The sequence below is a fragment of the Nicotiana attenuata genome, unplaced genomic scaffold (assembly GCF_001879085.1).
Source record: "Nicotiana attenuata strain UT unplaced genomic scaffold, NIATTr2, whole genome shotgun sequence".
NCBI classification, from domain to species: domain Eukaryota; kingdom Viridiplantae; phylum Streptophyta; class Magnoliopsida; order Solanales; family Solanaceae; genus Nicotiana; species Nicotiana attenuata.
Window position 1 is genome coordinate 70,025 of NW_017673864.1, and position 20,949 is coordinate 90,973.

The 20,949-nt window shown below is 36.1% G+C and overlaps 2 protein-coding genes and 1 pseudogene across 4 annotated transcripts; 2 read left to right on the forward strand and 1 right to left on the reverse strand.

Moving 5' to 3' along the window:
• Positions 1-3,939: 3,939 nt before the first annotated feature.
• Positions 3,940-4,947, reverse strand: LOC109217484. The gene is made up of 3 exons (XM_019381739.1): positions 4,854-4,947; positions 4,657-4,757; positions 3,940-4,518 (listed from the first exon to the last, which is right to left on the reverse strand). The coding sequence occupies exons 1-3, from the start codon at positions 4,945-4,947 to the stop codon at positions 3,940-3,942; spliced, it is 774 nt and encodes a 257-aa protein (XP_019237284.1).
• Positions 4,948-10,005: 5,058 nt separating this feature from the next.
• On the forward strand, positions 10,006-14,146 carry LOC109217489 (annotated as a pseudogene). Its single transcript, XR_002066649.1, has 9 exons — positions 10,006-10,119; positions 10,229-10,380; positions 11,045-11,582; positions 11,674-11,886; positions 12,185-12,474; positions 12,569-12,680; positions 12,822-13,058; positions 13,133-13,527; positions 13,628-14,146. The product of XR_002066649.1 is annotated as a cyclic nucleotide-gated ion channel 1-like (transcript).
• A 531-nt stretch (positions 14,147-14,677) lies between these two features.
• LOC109217488 (non-specific lipid-transfer protein-like) lies at positions 14,678-17,148 on the forward strand. 2 transcript variants are annotated; one of them, XM_019381742.1, is made up of 2 exons: positions 14,678-15,052; positions 16,912-17,148. In XM_019381742.1, exons 1-2 carry the CDS (start codon positions 14,709-14,711, stop codon positions 16,919-16,921), a joined length of 354 nt encoding a protein of 117 aa, XP_019237287.1. In that variant the 5' UTR covers positions 14,678-14,708; the 3' UTR covers positions 16,922-17,148. The 2 variants fall into 2 exon arrangements, with proteins under 2 accessions (XP_019237287.1, XP_019237288.1); XM_019381743.1 differs by having other exon boundaries at positions 14,678-14,897.
• The last annotated feature ends 3,801 nt before the right edge of the window (positions 17,149-20,949 follow it).

The window sequence follows — 20,949 nt, forward strand, 5'->3', positions numbered from 1 at the left end:
TATATATATCACTTATTTATAGTTTTCTTTAATTTTTATACAATTTTACCTATTTAAAATACTTACTGTAATTATATTATTTAATAAAATATTAAAAATTAAATACCCATGGGGCTTACGCCCTGTGTCTCGAGGCTTACTGATGAACATCGGATATTAGCTCAATTGAAAAGAGAGAAGAGAAATGAACCGGAAGGTTCTAGAACAAAGGCTCCATTGGAGAGCAAAATGAGCTGAAAATTATTCTTTCTAATCTGATTGAATACAATGACATATGTCTAATATACATGCACTATGACTAACAGCTAGCCTAATCAATCGTACCACTTCTTCTAATTCACTAACAACCAATCCCTAATTAGTTATAACTAACCTCCTAAGTAATTTTCCTAACTAACCCACTGACTCACGTGATAGTCACGTGCTGCTGCTTCTTTCTTCTATACTCCCCCTCAAGCTAGGTGGTGTAAATAGATTGAGCACTCCTAGCTTGCTTATCAGGCACTCGTGTTGTGATCTCCCCAGTGCCTTTGTGAACAGGTCTGTTTCTTGATCCTTAGACATCAGCTACTTGGTTCTGACTATCCCTTGTTGAATCCTTTCTCTGATGAAGTGTAAGTCTATCTCTATGTGCTTTATACGCTTATGAAATATGGGATTTGCAGCAATATGATTTGTTGCTTTTCTACCACAGTGAAGCTCCACCGGCAATTCAACTTCTGCACCCAACTCTTTACAAAGTCCTATCAACCATAAGATTTCTGCAACTCCTACTGCCATGCTCCTGTATTCTACCTCTGCTGAGCTTCTCGAGATTGTGCGTTATTTCTTGTATTTCCATGACACTAATGAATCTCCCAATTTCATCACATATCCCGTTACTAACCTTCTGGAAACTGGGCATGATGCCCAATCAGCATCACAAAAGGCTGTGAGCTTTGTGGACTGTTTAGAGCTCATTAGCAACCCCAGTCCTGGAGCACCTTTAATATATCTAACGACCCTGACTGCAGCTTCCATGTGAGATTTCTTTGGACAGTGCATGAACTGACTTAGTACATGAACTGCATAGCATATATCTGGTCTAGTCACGGTGAGATATAGTAACTTCCCAACTAACCTCTGATATGGTCCTGAGTCTGCAAACTTCACCTCTGATATGGTCCTGAGTCTGCCAACTTCTCATCTTCTTTCCAGTTCATATGCTGATCATACTCTACAGTGGTGAATCTCTGGTTGCATTCCATTAGTGTGGTCACTGGTTTTGACCCTGCTAATCCAAGTTCAGAAATTAACTCCATTGCAAACTTCCTTTGATTCATCAGTATTCCTTCTTTGGACCTTGCTATCTCAATCCCAAGGAAGAACTTTAATTTCCCCAAGTCTTTGATTTGAAATTACCCTGCAGTATGGCTTTTGCCTCAGAGATCAGTCCTTGATCATTCCAATTATGAGAAGATCATCTACATACACTTAGTCGATCGCTAGTTTTGTTCCTTGCTTCTTTGTGAATAAAGAGTAATCAAAGTGACTCTGCACAAAACCTAAACTGAGTAGTGCCTCAGTTAGTTTTAGGTTCCATTGTCTTGAATCTTTGCTTTAGACCATACAGGGATTTATGCAGCCTGTAGACTTTTTCCCCTGGCTAGGAAATCCCTGAGGTAAACACATATAGACCTCTTCAGTGAGGTCTCCTTGTAGAAATGCATTATAAACATCCATCTGATGTAGATTCCAGTTGTTTGCTACTGCCAAAGCTAGAACCACTCTTACTGTCACCATCTTGACGACAGGAGAGAATGTTTCCTGGTAATCTAGCCCTTCTATTTGATTGTATCCTTTGGCTACCAGTCGTGCCTTGTATCTTTCAATCTCTCTATTGGCCTTATACTTTATCTTAAATACCCACTTCATCCAATAGGAGTTTTTTCTGTTGGTAAATCTACCAAGGTCCAAGTCCCATTTTTCTTGAGTGCATTCAGTACTTGAGTCATAGCATCAATCCATTTGGTGTCTGATGCAGCTTCCTCATAATTCATAGGCTCCTTAACGCTGGTAATCTTGGACAAATAAGACTGGTATTTAGCTGATACTCCTGCATGGCTTAAATAGCTTTGCATTGGATATTTGCAAAGCTACTTGTTAGCTGATGTTGTTGATGAACAATTGTAGACATGATCTTGCATCCACACAGGCTCTTTAGTTGTCCTAGCTGATTTTCGGAGCTGACTTTCTACAGGAGCAAATGTGCCTTGTTCTGAAGGAAGTAGTTGCTGAGTCTGTGTGTCTTTAAGGAGCAGGGAAAGTGGTGATAAAGGTAGTGTATCGGCAGCATGGTTATCTGCAACAGGTGGTGTTGCTGAGAAGGATGTGTCATCATCTGGTGATTCTACTGGTTTTGAGATATCTATACTGTGAGGTGGCATTGCATCAGTAGTGACTGGAGGGTCTAGCACACCATTAGGGAAGAGCTGTAGCTGTCCTTCCTTAAGTAACTGGAATGAGAAGACATGTTCCATAAACTTGACATCCCTTCTAACAAAGAAAGAGTTAGTTAAAATATTATATAGCATGTTACCCTTCTGGGATGAAGAGTATCCCATCAACACAACTTCAATTGATTTAGTTGCAAACTTGTCTCCTTCTCCTACTGTCTTAGCAAAACATAAACACCCTATGGTTCTCATATGCTGCAGGGACGGTGTTCTCCCATACAACACCTCAAAGGATGACTTTCCTAATAACACTGATAGAGGCAGACTGTTTATCACATAAGCAATTGTTTGTACACATTCCCCCCAAAACTTGAGAGGCAAAAAACCTTGCAATCTGATGGCTCAAGCCACTTCCAATATGTGCCTTTGCTTTCTTTCCACTACCCCATTTTGCTGTCGGGTGTGGATACAAGAACTTTGGTGAATCATTCCATAAGACTGAAACAAACCATTGCATTCAGAATTAAAAAATTCAGATCCATTATCACTCCTCAAAATTTTCACAGTCACATCAAATTGAGTCTTTATTAAGGCTAGGAATTGTCTCAAACATACAACCACATCACTCTTAAGTCTCAGCAAGTAAATCCATATTATTCTACTACAGTCATCTACTATAGTAAAGAAAAATCTATGTCCACTATGAGTTTCTACTCTATAAGGAACCCAAACATCTACATGAATCAACTGAAAAGGTTTACTTGATCTGTTTATACTATTAGGGAAAGGCCATCTGCCTTGTCTAGCCAAAGGACAGACTGTGCATTCCTTTATTCCATCAGTACTAGCTTTGAACTTCATGTTTGGAATCTGTTTCACTACTCTATCTGGAGCATGCCCAAGCCTTCCATGCCATACTTTCAAATCCTCCTCTTGCATAGAATGATCCTGAAGGTGTATAGCCGCAGCCCTGGCTTCAAGTTTCTAATGCTGCAAGTTGTACAAACCCTCCAGCTCCTTACCAATCCCCTTCACCTTCCCACTATAAAGGTCCTGCATTATCCAAAAATGAGGATAAAGGGATATAAAGCATCTTAAGTTCTTTGTAATCTTGGACACAGATAGCAAGCTATATTTAAAGTTTGAGAATATACAAAACATTCTTAACAACACTGTTTTCACCAATTCTACTCTCTCCTGTACATTCAACATCAAGTGAAGTTCCATTAGGTAAGTATACCTTTGGTGCATTGCCTAAAATACCTGTGTTTATCTTGTCAAGCAGCTCTCTAGTGTGAACTATATCATTGGTTATACCAGAGTCTACTATCCAATTCTCATTTTTAACTGATTCATTTGTGACAAAAGTCTTTGTTGTACCTGCAAAGGCTTTTGTGTTTTCACCTGTGTCCTTATTGATCAACTTCAAAATCTGGTCGTATTGCTCCTGAGTGAACAAGATTGGCATTCCTTGTGCTAGATTGGCAGTAGGTGTGTTCATCATCTATTGTCCTTCTTGTGAAGCTACATTGGTCATCTGCTTTGTCATTGACTGTTGTCCCTCTTGTGTAGTTGCATTAGGCATAGGTCTTTGAGGAAAACTTGTTGCTTGAGGAAAACCTATTTCTTTCTTCCTCATTTTGAAGTCAACTGAGTATCCATGTAATTTAAAGCAGGTATCTCTTGTGTGCCCCTTATAGTTGCAGTAGTCACAGAACATATTCCCTCTCCTGGGCTTATAGTTATTTCTTGAGTTCATTTCTTTGTTGGTGAATAATGTTGTTCCATCTGCTATATCTACAGCCTGGGAAAACTTTCCTAAAGCTCCTTGGCTTTCTTCAGACACTATCATAGAATAAGCTTTGTTGACTGTGGACACTGGACTCATCATCAAAATCTGGCTTCTAGGTTGGCTATACGTCTCATTTATCCCCATTAGGAACTGCAACAACCTTTGGTACTCAAAATGTTCGAAATAGTTCTTAGATTCTGGGCAATCACACCCAGGGCAAGGCATCAAGGTATCATATTCCTCCCAAAGGTTTGTCAACTTAGAGAAATATGCAGACACTGAGGAAATTCCCTTCGACAAAGTAGCAATTTCTTAGTGCAAGAAGAAGATACGAGATCCATCGACTTTATCATACTTATCCTTCAAATCTGTCCAGACTTTATGAGCACTAGATTTATACACAATTCCACTGAGTAACTCCTTACTTACAGCATTCATAATCCATGAGAAAACTATCGCATTACATTTCTCCCAAAGTTCATGCAAGGATCGATCAAATTTGTCCTTAGTACATCGGCCATCAACAAAACCTAGCTTACTTTAACCAATCAGTCCTGTTTTCATAGATATACTCCATAATGCATAATTTTCTGTCCCAGTCAATTGAATAGAAATCAAGGAACTACCTGGAGTGTCACAAGGCTGTAGATACAAAGGATAATGATGATCTACAGCCGTTCCTGTGCTCGTTCCAGTTGCAGTTTCTTCTCCAATTGGCATAGCTGATATATTCAGTTGAATTAACTCTTCGCTTCAATGAATTACAGACTCGCTAGTTGCAAATCGAAAGAAAAAACAAAACCTAGGTTAACCGATCGAGAAAAACTCGAACAGTCAGCAACAGAACAACTCCGCAAAAAACAGAGGAGATCGATACAGCGAGCAAGTATCTAGCTCCCGCGCACTGATACCATGATGAAGATCGGTTATTAGCTCGATTGAAAAGATGGAAGAGAAATGAACCAGAAGATTCTAGAACAAAGGCTCCACTGGAGAGCAAAATGTGCTGAAAATTATTCTCTCTAATCTGATTGAATACAATGACATCTGTCTAATATATATATACTATGACTAACAGCTAGCCTAATCAATCTTACCACTTCTGTTAATTCACTAACAACCAGTCCTATAATTAGCTATAACTAACCTCCTAACTAATTTTCCTAACTAATATATGTAAAACGCCTCGCTGAGGTATATGTAAAACGCCTTACCTTATGCCCACGCCTTTTAAAACACTATTCTTGAATAGTCTTTTTCTAATTCCTTTATTTAAAAAAAAAATTGAAGCCCATATACGACATTAATAATATCTTTCAGAATTCCATGGATAAAAATATTCATCGTCCTTCTATTAATCAATTTTTAAATTAAGGTATCATCCAAAAACAAGCGTAAGATGTCAACTTGATAATGCGAATCAGGTGGAGGATAAGCTTTTGTTTAAACTATATACCACGTGAAATATTTTTTTATTTTAAAAATCCTATCTTTATGGAATTTGGGCTGTCAACATCGAATCTTTTGACCAAATGTTCCATGAAGTAATTATGTAATGCATTTCCTTTGGCATAACGAACATTCTTTAATTTCTTTATTTAATGTATTTGCACCGAACAATTATTGAGGCCCGCTTGGTCAAGCTTTCTTTTGCGAAAAGTACTTTTTGGCCAAAAGTATGTCAAGCTTTTAGAAAGGGGAAAAAATATTTTAGGTTTATGATGAATGTCTATATTTAGAGAGATTTTAGGGTATAAATAGATGGTTCTATTCCATTGTAATTCATCCAAAATCAATAACAATTCTCTCTCCCTACTTTTTTCTGCAATGTCCTTCTTCTTCTTTTATTGTTTCATAACACGTTATCAGCACGAGACACTAACCAATTGAGTAGAAGCTTTGGGATTGAGCATAATGACTGTCAATTATTCCATGAACTTCCTTCATGATTATATTCTGGATTTAAGGTAAGTATTTTACCGTATTTTCTCTTTTATTCTATAATTTGATTTTAAATACAAGCGAAGACAATAAAATTTGATTATAACTCTAATGGAGTTAGTAAGAAATTATAACCACTCGAAGTGGTAAAATTTCTATGTCTTGCCATGATCAAATTTATATATGATTATGGGCACAAGAAGTGCATATATACCTGTCCCATTGAATTTGCTTCATTCTCATTCCCTTAAAAGAATGTGTCTGAAAGAAGACAAAATTATTACCGTGAAGGTATCAATGGATGTGGACGTGGTATTAGACGAAATTATAATCGTCATCATTGTGATAGTGAGAATAATAAGGATTCTCAAAATAATCCTTCACTTTGTGAAAGTAATATTTGTCATCGATTTGACATGAGATTTTATAAAGCACATATAGATGATTATGGTCCATTCATGATGTGAATGTGACAACATCTGATTTATGAATACATATTCATTCTTCAAAGAATATGAACGTACTAGTGGTAGTGAATATACCACACTCACCTCTAGAAGGAGGTTTGAGATGATATAAGAAAATAATGTCATTATTATGGCATGAAGTCATTGGTCACGTACCTATTGTACGCCAAAATATTTTGGCAATGTGATTATTAAAGGACAACAATAATGCAAGAAACATATCTTGCATATAATTTTGATCATGACCATAATGGTATAACTTTCTCCTTGAAAGAGATATATGACCATATGGATGTTGATGAATTTGTGATAGTACAAAATTAATTGAGAACTTTGCAAGAGCCAATTATACTATTTTGGAGAAACACAATTGATTACCAATAAGGTATTGTGTTGTAGTAAGTCTCAAAGAAACTTATACAGTTTCCAAAGTATACGCGAAAGCGGTTGATTATATTGAGACTATAAATAAAGGAAAGATTTAATATCTTCTATTACTACAACTTGTAGCGGGATAACATGTATGTGAAAAGCTACCCGCTTTATTCTCCAGTTTGTACTACACAAACAAAAGAATTCCACAATAAAGAGAAGTTTATTGATATAAAACACATATCATAATAAACTTGGAGTTTGTTGATAATTGCACACGTCATGGTGTAAATCTGAAGTTTATCAATATTGATAATTTATTCAGTTGGCATAATTGGTTTACCCATATCATTTTAAGTATGATGTGCAAAAATAAAAGAGAATTCACATGGGTAAATATTAAAGAACTAGAAAGTTCTTTACGAATTCTCTTATGTTGCCTGTTGTCATTAATTAATATACCAACAAAAATTGGGATTGAATCCCATGAATGCTGAAAATATCAAAGGTGAATATGGGCTCATTCACCTGCCATGTATACCACACAAGATGCATCTATGAGATGGTTACATGTGCGATTATTAATAACCCGCAACATGGTATTTTGCGAGGTAACTTGCTCAATAATTTAATTTCAAGCATAATTTCCAGATTTTCTATTCAAGATAGTTTATCTTGATAAGTTGGTTTACATCACAGTTGGTTTAGCAAAATGATTTATTGAGTCCCTCCACTTAATAGCTAGACAATTGCTTATGAGAACAAAGTTATCTATATCAGTTTGATATACGTTATATATCAGAGTATATTATTTTCTCCCCTCACATGTGGTTCAGGGTCAGGAACCAAATAATTCCATCTTATTCTTATTGATGTGCGGTGTATATTTTGATTAACACCATAACGCACAAAGGTGGATTCTCAAAGTTGAGGTAACAAGTTAGTTTTTCTAACATGAGGGGGAGACATGATAAACAGTTGAGAAAAAGTTACGTGGAATGAATTATCATTTGTACATCTAGATCCTCGTATAAGATAATATGAGCTTGAAGTTCATAAAAGATAATTCATCTGCAATATATTGCAAAGCATGCTAGACGCATTTGCTGGCCCAAAGAAAGTAACTATATTCTCATTGCAAATGCTCCTATTAAGTCCTAGAAGGACAAAGTCTATGGTACGCTTGAAGCGTATAGACAAATCGGTTTCAAAAAAACTTCTTGATAAAGAAGATGAGAAAATGATCTAAATGATCATAACAAAGGAGGCAAGTGATCTAGAAGATCACATGACATAACACTTCATAAAATCTCATGAGAGATTCAGGTACCTGAAAATATAAATGAAGAGATCTCTATGTTATGTCTTTATGAAAAATAAAGAGGTTGGAACCGATATAAAATATTCGTCGACGACATCTATGAAAGCGCTAAGTATAGATGAGAATTTTAAGTCTGTCAAATACAGACAAAAAAATATTAGCCAATAGAAGAGACACAATTCAAATAAAATTGGTTTCATATGAAAGACATGTAGTTTTGAACATGTAGTTCAAACACTTGAAGTATAAAGTCAATGATATGTGCAATCGGTTTTCAATATCTTATATGTCTAGCATGACATGAAAACTTGATATGCATCTAAAGTCTATTATATGGCTTATATGACTTAACTTATATGACAATCCATGAAGGATTTAAGTTGCTTGAAGAATATACAATTCTTGATCTTGAAGTACCACTTTCTCAGTGCAATTTGTGCACAAATGTATCTTGTTATAACTATAGGCATGATAATATGATAGCGAGAGTTTTCACCTCTATGTGAACATATTGAAATGACGATTCCAACAAGATCATATGAAGACAATACATCTATTAGGGATGATGATTTCAAGGTGAAATAAATTCGTTCAAGTTAATATGGTTGATTTGTTTATCAAATCTCTACCAAAGATCTTTTGAAGATAGTGCACAAGATTGGAATGCGAAGGCTCAAGGATGTGAATTGATGCTCTCATCAGGGGGAGTTAATGCGCGTTGCACTCTTTTCCCTTACAAGGTTTTGTCCCACTGGGTTTTCCTTGCAAGGTTTTTAACGAGGCAACCAAAATGCGTATTGTTAGATATGTGTACTCTTTTTCCTTCTCTAGAATTTTTTGCCGATTGGATTTTATTTTAGTTAAGGTTTTAACGAGGCACATTATCTGTTGAATAGACATTCAACGGGGAGTGTTATAAATAGAATTTTATTTATGGTGAATGTCTATATTTAGAGAGATTCTACGGTTTATTACTTGGTGGCTAAGTCACCCTCTCCCTATAAATAGATGGTTCTACTCCATTGTAATTCATCCCAAAATCAATAACAATTCTCTCTCCCTACTTTCTCTGCTATGTTCTTCTTCTTCTTTTATTGTTTCATAACAGGGGTAAAGTAGAAGCGCCTTTTCTAAAAACACTTGTAAGAAAAGAATATTTAGAAGCACTTTTAAAAAATTGGCCAAACACTAATTGATACTCAAAAGTGTTTTTCAAATTAATTAACCAAATATAAACCACTTCTCACTAAAAAAAAATTAAAATACTTTTCAACATAAGCTGATTTTCGAAACTTCACCAAACAGGCTATAATAGTGTAATAATTAGATCGGTCGAATTTCTAATGTATCAACATGGAAGCTCCCTTATTAGGGAAGCATAAACAATTTGTTTTTCTTTTTCAACTTCTTTTTGTTTCTTCAGAAACTTTAAATTGTAGGACTAGAAAGTCCTTCATTTACCGATCAATTTCAACATCGTGTCAAGATATTATGGTCAATTAAAACCTTTCACTTTATTAAACGTTTGAGAAACTCTTAAACTATGTTATTAGTCTAACCCACAATTAAGATTAAAATTTATAAGTGCTTGGTAGGCGTAGGACCCATAACAGTCCCTTTTTAGCAGCTCCTCATTGACTTACGACTGTGCTCCCACTAAATTAGTCTTTGAATTTTGTCGTGCAATGATCCAACGCTGCAATCTCCAGGAACCTTCTCCATCTATGAAAACACGCCCTTTCTTTCTCTTCTTATATTCCTCAACCAAGGTGCATTATTATTTCTCCAAATGTAAGTTTCTTTTTACTCCACTTTAATATATCTCAAGGTGCATTTTGAAATTTAATGTGACACTAGCATTTTGATATTTGATTTCCTAATTTTAGTTAAATTCTTTCAGTTGGAAGAGTAGGTTCCAGTGGTATACTGGAAAGAGGCAACCGTTTTTGATTGGCCATTCTCTTTCTAGAAATTAAAGAGAAGCTGAAGTTCTGAGCGTACCCTAGGGTAGAAGCTGAAAATGACTATTCTCAATCAAGAAAAATACTTAAGGTTAGTTCGATGATCAGCCTCCTCTACCCTGTATTTTGCAACCTTTGACTTGTGACCGGACGAAACAATTCTGTTATCAGAAGTAAAATTGCATGAATTTTAACACCTGATGAACTAAAAAGAGCAGTCCGGTGCACTAAGTGCCCGCGCGGGTAGAGGAAGGCCGGACCACAAGGGTCCCTGCATTTCTGCAAGAGGCTATTTCCACGCTCAAACCCGTGACCTCCTGGTCACATGGCAGCAACTTTACCAGTTACGCCAAGGCTCCCCTTCAAAGACCTGATGAACTGCCTTCTTGAATTTAGCTATTGTAGAGTATCTTCTGATATTTCTTCTGGTTTCTGCTTCTGTTTGCTCTATGTTAGTATTTTGCATAGTACCTTTTGCTATAGAGTTCAACTTTTATATACACTGAAAGTTGGAAAAAAAAAATTATTATCATGTCAACAACTTGATAATTACAAGCAACTGTAAAATGAAGCTAGTTACCCGAAAAAACAATATAAGCAACCTGTTACAACAGGTCAAGATAACTAATTGTGTAAAGTAAAACTACACTGTACGTTAAATCCCTTGCCTTATGACATTAGATAGAAATATCTATGTTTCTAACTTGCAGTAATATTTGATTTTTCTAGTATCTAATATGACCTGTTCTACTCAGGTTTGAGGACTGCAAATCAGAAGATAATGGGCTGTTTTCAGGCAGAAAATCATCAACCAGCTCATGGATGAGTACTGTTAGAAGAGGATTTTCCGATAGAATAAGTAGCTTAAAAAGAAAATCACTCTGCATCTCTTCTCTAGGTGACTGGAGGCCAAAAGGAGTATCTGCAGGATCATCAAGAAATAAAGTTCTTGATCCTCAGGAACCTTTTCTTCAATTCTGGAACAAAATATTTGTCTTGGCTTGTATAGTTTCAGTGGCCATTGATCCATTGTTCTTCTATATTTCTGTCGTTGATATCAAGAGAAAATGCCTAGATTTGGACCACTCATTAAAGATCCCTATTTCTGTTCTGCGATCAGTCACCGATCTTTTCTATATATATCATATTATCTTGCAATTTCGAACTGGCTTTATCGCTCCTTCTTCTCGAGTATTTGGTAGGGGTGAGTTGATTGAGGACTCTTCCCTTATAGCCAAGCGATACATCCCTTATTTCATTATTGACATTCTAGCTGTTCTTCCACTCCCACAGGTTTGTGTCTAATTCCGTTAATATGCTTGAAAGCTTACATATCGGTACTGATTGGTACTAACATGTATACTTACCCTTATGTTGGTACCAGCTCGTGCTCTTTATCAACGCTCCTAACGCGAATCGTGCCATATCTCTGGTGATGAAAAAACAGTTGGTGTTTGTTGTTTTCACACAATATGTTCCAAGAATCTTTAGGATATTTCCGTTATACAGAGAAGTAACAAGGACAACAGGTTTTTTTACTGAAACAGCGTGGGCTGGAGCTGCTTTCAACTTATTCCTATTCATGATCGCCAGTAATGTATGTTTCCTTATATCACTCATTTTATATCGATTGTGCTTTAATCTATGGTCAGAAAATGCAGACATTGCTTACCTGTCTTCTGCAAAAATCAATCATCCTTTGTGAGACATATTATTTACTTTAGTAATTAATATCTGAATTACTTATTGAAACTATACTTGCATGTTCTATTCCACTAAGACACTGATTCCTAACGAAACAGGAGATCACTGTTTTGTGTGTGTAGTGTATATATATATATATGTTCTTTTTTCTCTTCACATGTATAATAATATGCACAACTATCGGACCTCAGGTAGTTGGAGCCCTGTGGTATTTGATCACAGTGGAAAGACAAGATAACTGCTGGAGCCAAGTATGTAAGGGTTTTGAAGAATGTGTGTTAGACCACTTATGTTGCGGGCAACAAGGGAAAAACGCTCAATTTCTTAATTCTTCTTGTCGTCTCCTGAAACCGGAAGAAATACAAGAGAATGACTTTGATTTTGGGATATTCCGTGATGCTCTTCAGTCTCGAGTTGTACAAAGAAGAAACTTCTGGTCCAAACTCAGCTATTGCTTCTGGTGGGGGCTGCGAAATTTAAGGTCTGTGGTCCTGTTTTTTGTTTTTCATTATCCTTATTAATCATCTTCCAACTGTCTGTCAGCTAAGCAGAACCTTCTGTCTTCTGTATCTCAGTTCTCTAGGCCAAGGCCTTAACACAAGCGACTTTGTAGGGGAGATTCTCTTTGCCGTCTTCATCTGCATTCTTGGGCTGATCCTGTTTTCCTTGCTTATTGGCAACATGCAGGTATACATTGATGGAGCACCTATTCTTAGTTCTTACCTTAAGAGTCTTGAGTTTCTTTTTGCCAAATTAAAGAAAAGATGAAAATGTTTTACATTGAAGAGAATTGACGTTAACTAATGCTTCATTTTTTGCTGGCTACAGGAATATTTGCAGTCTATCACAGTTAGAGTAGAAGGGATGAGGTTGAGAAGGCGGGATGCAGAACAGTGGATGTCTCACCGCATGCTTCCTGACAACCTTAGAGAGCGCATTCGAAGATATGAGCAGTACAAATGGCAACAAACTAGAGGCGTTGATGAAGACTATCTAATTTGTAACCTTCCCAAAGACTTGAGGAGAGACGTAAAGCGCCATCTCTGCTGGTCTTTGCTCAAAAGAGTGAGTGTCTGTTTTTGTTCTCATGATGCCCTTTTTCCATTCTTGAATGGCCTTATTTAATCTTCTATATGCAGGTGCCCATGTTTGAGAAAATGGATGAACAGTTACTGGATGCATTGTGTGATCGACTGAAACCAGCTCTTTTCACAGAGAATAGCTTCATAATCCGAGAGGGAGATCCAGTGAATGAGATGCTTTTTCTGATGAGAGGTACTTTGTTGACTATCACTACCAATGGCGGAAGAACTGGCTTCTTCAACTCTGCATCTCTCACGGCTGGTGATTTCTGTGGAGAGGAGCTTCTTACATGGGCTCTGGATCCCCATGCTTCCTCGACTCTTCCCGCCTCAACTAGAACAGTGCAAGCTGTTATAGATGTTGAAGCTTTTGCTCTCACAGCTGATGATCTCAAGTTTGTCGCCGCCCAATTTAGACGCCTTCATAGTAAGCAGATTCGGCATACTTTTAGGTATGTTGACCAAACCTTGTTCAGTTTCAAAGCACAAGTCTTACTGCCATCAGTTTACGTGAAGGCCCTTAACAATTTCAATGTACTTTGGCTGTTTCAGGTTCTATTCACAGCACTGGAGGACATGGGCAGCATGCTTTATACAAGCAGCATGGCGCAGACACTACAGGAACAAGCTTGAGAAATCTTTGAAAGAGGAAGAAGATAGACTGCAGGCTGCATTGGTAAATGAGACTGCAAATATACCAAGTCTTGGGGCTACCATTTATGCATCAAGATTTGCTGCCAACGCATTGCGTGTCTTGCGGCGCAACCACCCTAAGGGTTCCAAATCATCTAGCAAAGTAAGTCCCTTACTGCTTCAGAAGCCAGCTGAACCTGATTTTAGCTCCTAAAGCTAGAATTAGAAATATTGGAAAGAGGCTCATCAATGACTTGGCTGTTGCAGTTTGGGTTTACTGTTAGTTCCTACAGCTATTCAGATAGAAGAGTCTGTTGTATCTCTGTAAGATTAGAATTTAGAATTAAACCTTGAATATAACAGGCATTTTACCCCTGCCTTGTAAATTTGTAGTATTCTACTAAACTATGGGTTTCAATAGATTTTGGCTATTTGACATGTCTCACTCTAGTCAAACTTAAACTCTGAAAGAGGGCTAACTATCACACTTACATGTTTTGCACGCGCGCACACACGCACATGTGTGTATAAAGGTGGATGTGAACCTTCTAATCGGCCCGTGATCTTTTACTTCTCAACTTGTATTCCAAAATAAGGAAGCGTATTAAAAAAGAAATTGACCTTGAAAACTCTGTTTTTCGTACTAAAAATATTTTTTTGATTGTGCAAGATTTCATATAGCGTGGATTATTATTATTATTATTTTAAGAAGAAGCAAAAAGTTTTGCATATTCTTAGCCTGGTTGAATTCCTTTCTCCCAACGGAAATGTCAACAATTGAATCCAGTATATAATCAACTATTTTTTCTCTTTTTTTCTGTTACATACTGAATCAATCACATTCTTGAAATGTAGAGGATTATCAGCATTCCATGATACTTGTGTGCTAACTCCCAAGAAATTCAGGCAACAACCACTTGCCTCACATGATATAAATAGTATACTAGTTAAGTTTTCCACTTTGCACACAAGCACCAAAAACAAACAAAAACAAAAAACAATGGCAAGGCTATTCTATGCTATGATCATTCTCTTGCTTGTTATAGCAACACCAGCAATTGCCGAACCTTCTTGTAAAACAGTTGCAAAAGGGATAGTACCCTGTGTGTCTTATATTAGAGGGAAACATCATAAATCGGACAAGCCATCAAATATGTGCTGCAAAGGACTGAATGACATAGCCAAAGAGGTAAAAAATGGCAAGGATCGTGTAGCTGTTTGCAAGTGTATAAAGATGGCACTTTCACGTATTCATTATGATCCCACTCGTATCACACTTGCTTCACAACAATGTCATACGCCTTCATCTCTGCCTTCCGTTGGCCAACACACTAATTGTGCTAGGTTATTTTTTGATTCGATATATATATATATATAGCAGGTTGACTTAAAGTAGATTGACAGTCGATAAAATTTAAAAACATGTACTTAGAGTTTCATCTCTTATCACTGCTAGCTTATGATAGTGTTTAAACCATCAGACCGAAATTACTTGCAATAATCGGTAACTGTTTATAATAAACATGATCGTACAAAAGAAAATAGAGTAATAACTTGCTATTATAGGTTAAAGTATATTGATAGTGTAAAAAAATTTATGTCGTCAATGTAGATAATCTACACCTAACTTCTCACTCACTGTCGTAAACTAGCAGTGGTGCTGTACCCCAGCGACCTAAATTTTTGGTAAAAATAGCACGGTCTAGCCAGTTTTCGGACTGGTCATTCAAATATAGCCAGCGTTTATTAAGTTAAAGAAAAATAGCCACTATTTTGCTGCAACAGAGACCGGTCCAGCATAATATACTGGAGTTCGGTGCACCTGTGTATGAACTTCCAGCATATTATGCTGGAACTCCAACACGCGGAAAGTTCCAGCATAATATACTGGAGATTCGAGCACTTGTGTATGAATTTCCTGGAACTCCATCATATTATGCTGGAGTTCCAGCATACTTATCCTGGAACTCCAGTATAATATGCTGGAGTTCAAGTATACTTATGCTGGAACTCCAGCATTTCGCTAAGATTTATCTTTACATGAAAAGTGACTAAATTTCAATTACTTTTGAAAGTGAGCTATTTATGAACGACCACTTGTAAATCTGGCTATTTTTTAATTTCTCCCATATTTTTGTGTATGCTCTCCATCCCACGAGAAATGAGAAGTTTACATAAACTCTAGACGCCTACTGGTTAGGGGTGGACATAGGCCGAATTGATTGGGATTTTTCAATTACCAAACCAAATTAATTGTCTCGGATTTTTTAATTTATAAATTAAACCATACCAACAAAGGTCGTGTTTCTCTATTACGATTTTTCTCGGGTTTTTCGTGGTTTTTTCTGACAAAATCTTCATAGCATAAAATTTATAATTTGTGCTCTACCGCCCAAAGAGTTAAGCAAACTTTACAACGTTACAAAAATATTTTTTAGGTCCTAGTAGGATAAAACTATATAAGATGTTATCTAATAAAATAATGTGAGATGAGTCATGATTATACTAAAATACTCAATCGCATAAGATAAATATTGCTAATAAGCCATAATAAAAATAAACATAATCTAAAAGTATTAAGTCGTGTTAAAATAAGTACAACTAATAAGTACTAAGTATTAGTTACATGACTAAATAATATTAAAAGTGAGTTATGCATTTTCACTGTCTAAATCAATGCAAAACTAAAAAAGTAAATATTCAATACTATTGTCATTTCTAGCATTGAATTGAATTCTTTTTGTTAGCCTAGTATTATTTGATTTTGACTTTGCTTTCTGCTTTATTTGAGTTACTAGCTTTTATGGGCTATAAAACATATTTGACCATTCAAAAGTTCTAAGTTCAAGCTTGAAATAATACATTGAAAGAGAGAACTATTAAAGAGTTTAAATTATATTCATAAATTACATTACAATAATTATTTGTATGTATAAAATATTTTTAAAACTTGCATACATGTAATGTCGGGTTGGTTTGATTTCGGTTTGACTTTTTTTAGTTAAAATCAAAGCAAACCAATTATGATCGTATTTTTTTTTCTAACACCAAACCAAATTAAATCAAACCAGACCAAACTATAATCGGATTTTTTTTCTCGAATTATCGGTTTGGTACGATTTATCGGTTTCCTTTGTCACCTCTACTACTGATATTTCTCTCTCAAATTAAATGAATGATCCCGTTTTATTTTAATGGTGCAGGGCGATCTGAATGTTGCAAATGGATGTTGGCCAATATATAAGAACGGCATTTGATGATGTTGGTGATTGAAGTCAAAAATAAAAATAAATAAATGGCAATAATCATGTATAAAGCTGCACTCTCATCAAGAAATTATACTAAAAATATATCGATCCCTTCTTCTATGTGAATATTTAATTCGTGCTACTTAACTATATATGAAAGGAAATAAAATGAGTTGACTGTTGTGGAGTACTTATGCAATTGTGTCTCGTATTAATGGAGAACGTGTCCTTTTTTGTCCTACTGAAAGCTTCACGGTGGGGGTTTAGGCTTAACCTCAAACCTATATATTAAGTTAGGCATTACTAACTTTATACTTCCTCTGTTCACTTTTACCTATTCACTATGAACTTTGCACATCCTTTAAGAAATAATAAATGAAATGCATAAAATATCATGATGCCCATATTAATTGATGCATATTATTTGTGGATTTGAGAAAATGATTTGAAATGAGTAATTAATACTATGCGTATAACACGAAAAAAGAAATTGTATTCTCTTGATATCTGAAAAGTGACAAATAACAGTGAAAATCTATTTTTAGAATACTGGAAAAGTAAAAGTGAACAGAGGAAGTACATATCAATGACCAAAAAGTACATGTTATCTTCACATAATTTACTGTTACATTTCCAAGAACAAAGAGAGATCCTAGTGTAAAGACAACTAGGTTCAAGAAGTTAAATTTCCAAAAAAAAAAAAATGGGAGAACACCTCCCTGTTACATATGTCACATGTGCATGACATAACCTTACAAGAAATTCCTTTTCCTTTGTCTCCTAATCCTAAATTAGGCATCGAATTTGGTCCACCCTTGAGCAACCCCTAGCATCCTTTTTCTTATTTTTATTTTAAATTTCCCTCCCCTTTTGATTCTCCTTTATTGGAGTTATTGCTCCTTTGGTGACTCGAACATACAATCACAACCCTGGAGTTGTAGGTTGTGATGAGCCGATAGGTCATCTATAGTTTTAGAACCTAATTCTATGTTTTGAAGCCTCAAATAGCTCATTTTTAGACTTTCTCGATTTACGTGCGCATTCTGAGTATTTTTTCGAAGTTATGTTAAAAAAATTGATAAAATATGAAATTTTGCCTTAAAGATCCATTTGAGTTGACTTCGGTCAACGTTTTGAGCAAACGGACCCGGATCCGTGTTTTGACTGTCCCGATGGGTCCGCATCATTATTGGGACTTGGGCGTACGCCCGGAATCGAATTTGGAGGTCCCTAGCTCGAGTTATCGTGTTTTGTTAAAAAATCAAAGTTTGAAGGCTTAATGAATCTAAAAGTTTGACCAATGTTTGACTTTATTGATTCGGGTCCGTATTTTGGTTCTGGAACCCGGTATAGGTTCATTCTACATATATGACTTGTCTGTCAAATTTGGTCAGAAAAGGAGTTGGTTTGACGTGATTTGGACGTCCGGTTGTTAAAATAGAAGTTCATGAGTTTTCTTGAAAATTTCATTTGGTTTGGTATCCAATTCGTAGTTTTAGGTGTTATTTTGGTGATTTGATCACGCGAGCAAGTACGTATGATATTTTTGGACTTGTGCGCATATTTAGTTTACAGCCCCGAGGGCTCGGGTGAGTTTCGGATAGGCTACGGAGTGGTTTGAACTTAGGAAAATAGTTGGTACAACTGTTTCTGGTACATGCCTCAGATCTCGCAATTGCAAGGTCTGAGTCCGCATTTGCGAAACGTTGCCAAGCCTATTTGTTAGCTTCAAGGTTTCACGTATTAATTTTGATGATAACAAACAAAAATAACTATTAATCAAAGAGCATTTACTTGTGGTAATCTTATTCTTGTACAGGAAAGAAATTGCTGGTGAAGATCCAAACAAATAGGGGAAAGAGAATATCATGTGAAGAATTCATCAAGGAAGATGATTTTCAGAGATTTAATCTAGAAGGAATAATATTTGAAAGTGAAATTTCAAATATTGAATGGCTTACTACAATATCAGAAGAAAAATCTATGGAACTTATGGATGGAAAGCTCTTCAAAGGAAAGTTGCTAAAATCATGGAGAAGATCTATTATTTTATGGAAGGAAGATACTACATGGAAAAGATACTACAAGACCAAGGAAGAATATATTTTCTATGGAAAGAAAATATATTATGGATGTAGTACAATCTATCTTATGGAAAGAGATTATTTTTCAAGACCTACCAAAAGAACCTTGTGAATTATGGAAGAATGCTCCCTAAAGTTTTGGACAAGATCTACTACGTATGGAATATTCTTACTACAATATTATAGTAAGAAATTATATCTCCAAGATCAAAGGCAGAGAATCACCAAGCTCTTTCAAGGAAGAAAGATTCAATATATACTGGTGCATTTATTGACAACACTTCAAATGGGAAGATCTCATTTTATGGATACACAATAATATTGGCTACTTCACAAGGAAAGAAATCAAATGAGCTTAAGGCATGGAGTCCAGAATATCAGCAAATTGGTAATATATTTGAGTCCATCAACAAGACACTTCATCAGGAAGTTACGTTGGTATCTACTCAATCAAAGGAGAAAATATTCTGATTGAATAAATCAAGGGATCAGCAAGATCAAACCCAACGTCAGAAGCCATTGAAGTCTATAAAAATGAGAGCCTAGGAAAGAAGAAGACACGCATCCTTCTATACAATGGTCTATCCAACTACAAGTTCTTTATTCTACTCTTAACAAGCATTGTAATTCACTTTAGTAGATTTGTTGTGTACACAAAAGAGAGAAGAGAGACAGAAAAATTGGAGAGGCAGTGTGTCCGGAGAGGTTGTGTCATTGTTCGTTTCTTTGGTGAGCGAGTGAAAACCAAAGGGTCGTTGTTGGTGAGCGAGTGAAAATCAACCCTGTAAACGTTGGTGGTGAACGTTGAAAATCACACACGCTGTACTCAACACAAATTACAAAGAGCTCAAGAGATAACATCCTTGTAAACCAAGGAGACTGGATTAGGATACCACATTGGTTCCGAACCAGTATAAAATTCCTGGTGTCATTTAGTTTATCGCTCTTATACTATATTCTGTTCCTTTACTGTTCATTGTGATTAACACTTGTTTAAATAGAAAGGACTAACAGTTCTGTGCAGGCTGTCTCCGCATAAGTCGACTAGGTCAGAAGAGTAGTCGACTAGAAATTTAAAAAGGCTACAATTCACCCCCCCCCCCTCTTGTACTTTCAATTGGTATCAGAGCAGGTCTCACATCTTTATTTTTTTTGCTTAACAGCAAGTGAGAAAAGATCCATGGCAGGCCATCAAATTATTGGAACCGTACTTCAAGAGGGATACTCAACAAGAAGGCCACCGTACTTCAATAGTCAATACTATAGCCATTGGAAAGAAAGAATGAGGGTTTATGTTCAATCAATAGATTATCGAGCCTGGTTAGTTATTCAGAATGGACCAAGACCTATTCCGAACAACAATGATGGAAAGAAGCTTGTAAAATAAGAATCCATATTTGACTACACAAAAGAACGGTTGGATATTATGCAAACAAATGCTAGAGCAATCAACATGATCTATTGTGCAATTAGTGAAGAAGAATATAAGAGAATATCCACCTGTGAGACTGCTAAAGATATATGGGACAGATTGGAAAATATCCACGGGGACGTCAACAAAGTTAAGGTAATTGAATCCATGTCAACTCTTGAAGTATCCGAAAATGGTGAAAATCGAGAAGACTTGGCCGTGATACCCAGGACGAGAAAAAGGAAGAGTAGAAAGAAGCAGAATAGAAAATCTCAATCCATCCAGAATCATCAGAAGAATCGGAAGAATAAGGTTCAACAACAAAAAAACATATGCTGCTACAGATGTGGTAAACCTGGACATATGAAATTAAAATGTCCCGGCCCCAAGAAGAAAAATCATAGAATCTCAACTTGGAGCGACGAGGATGATCAAGAAGAAATGATAAACATATGTCTCAAGAAAAGAGAAGAAACTGACGAGGCGTGCTTTAATGCT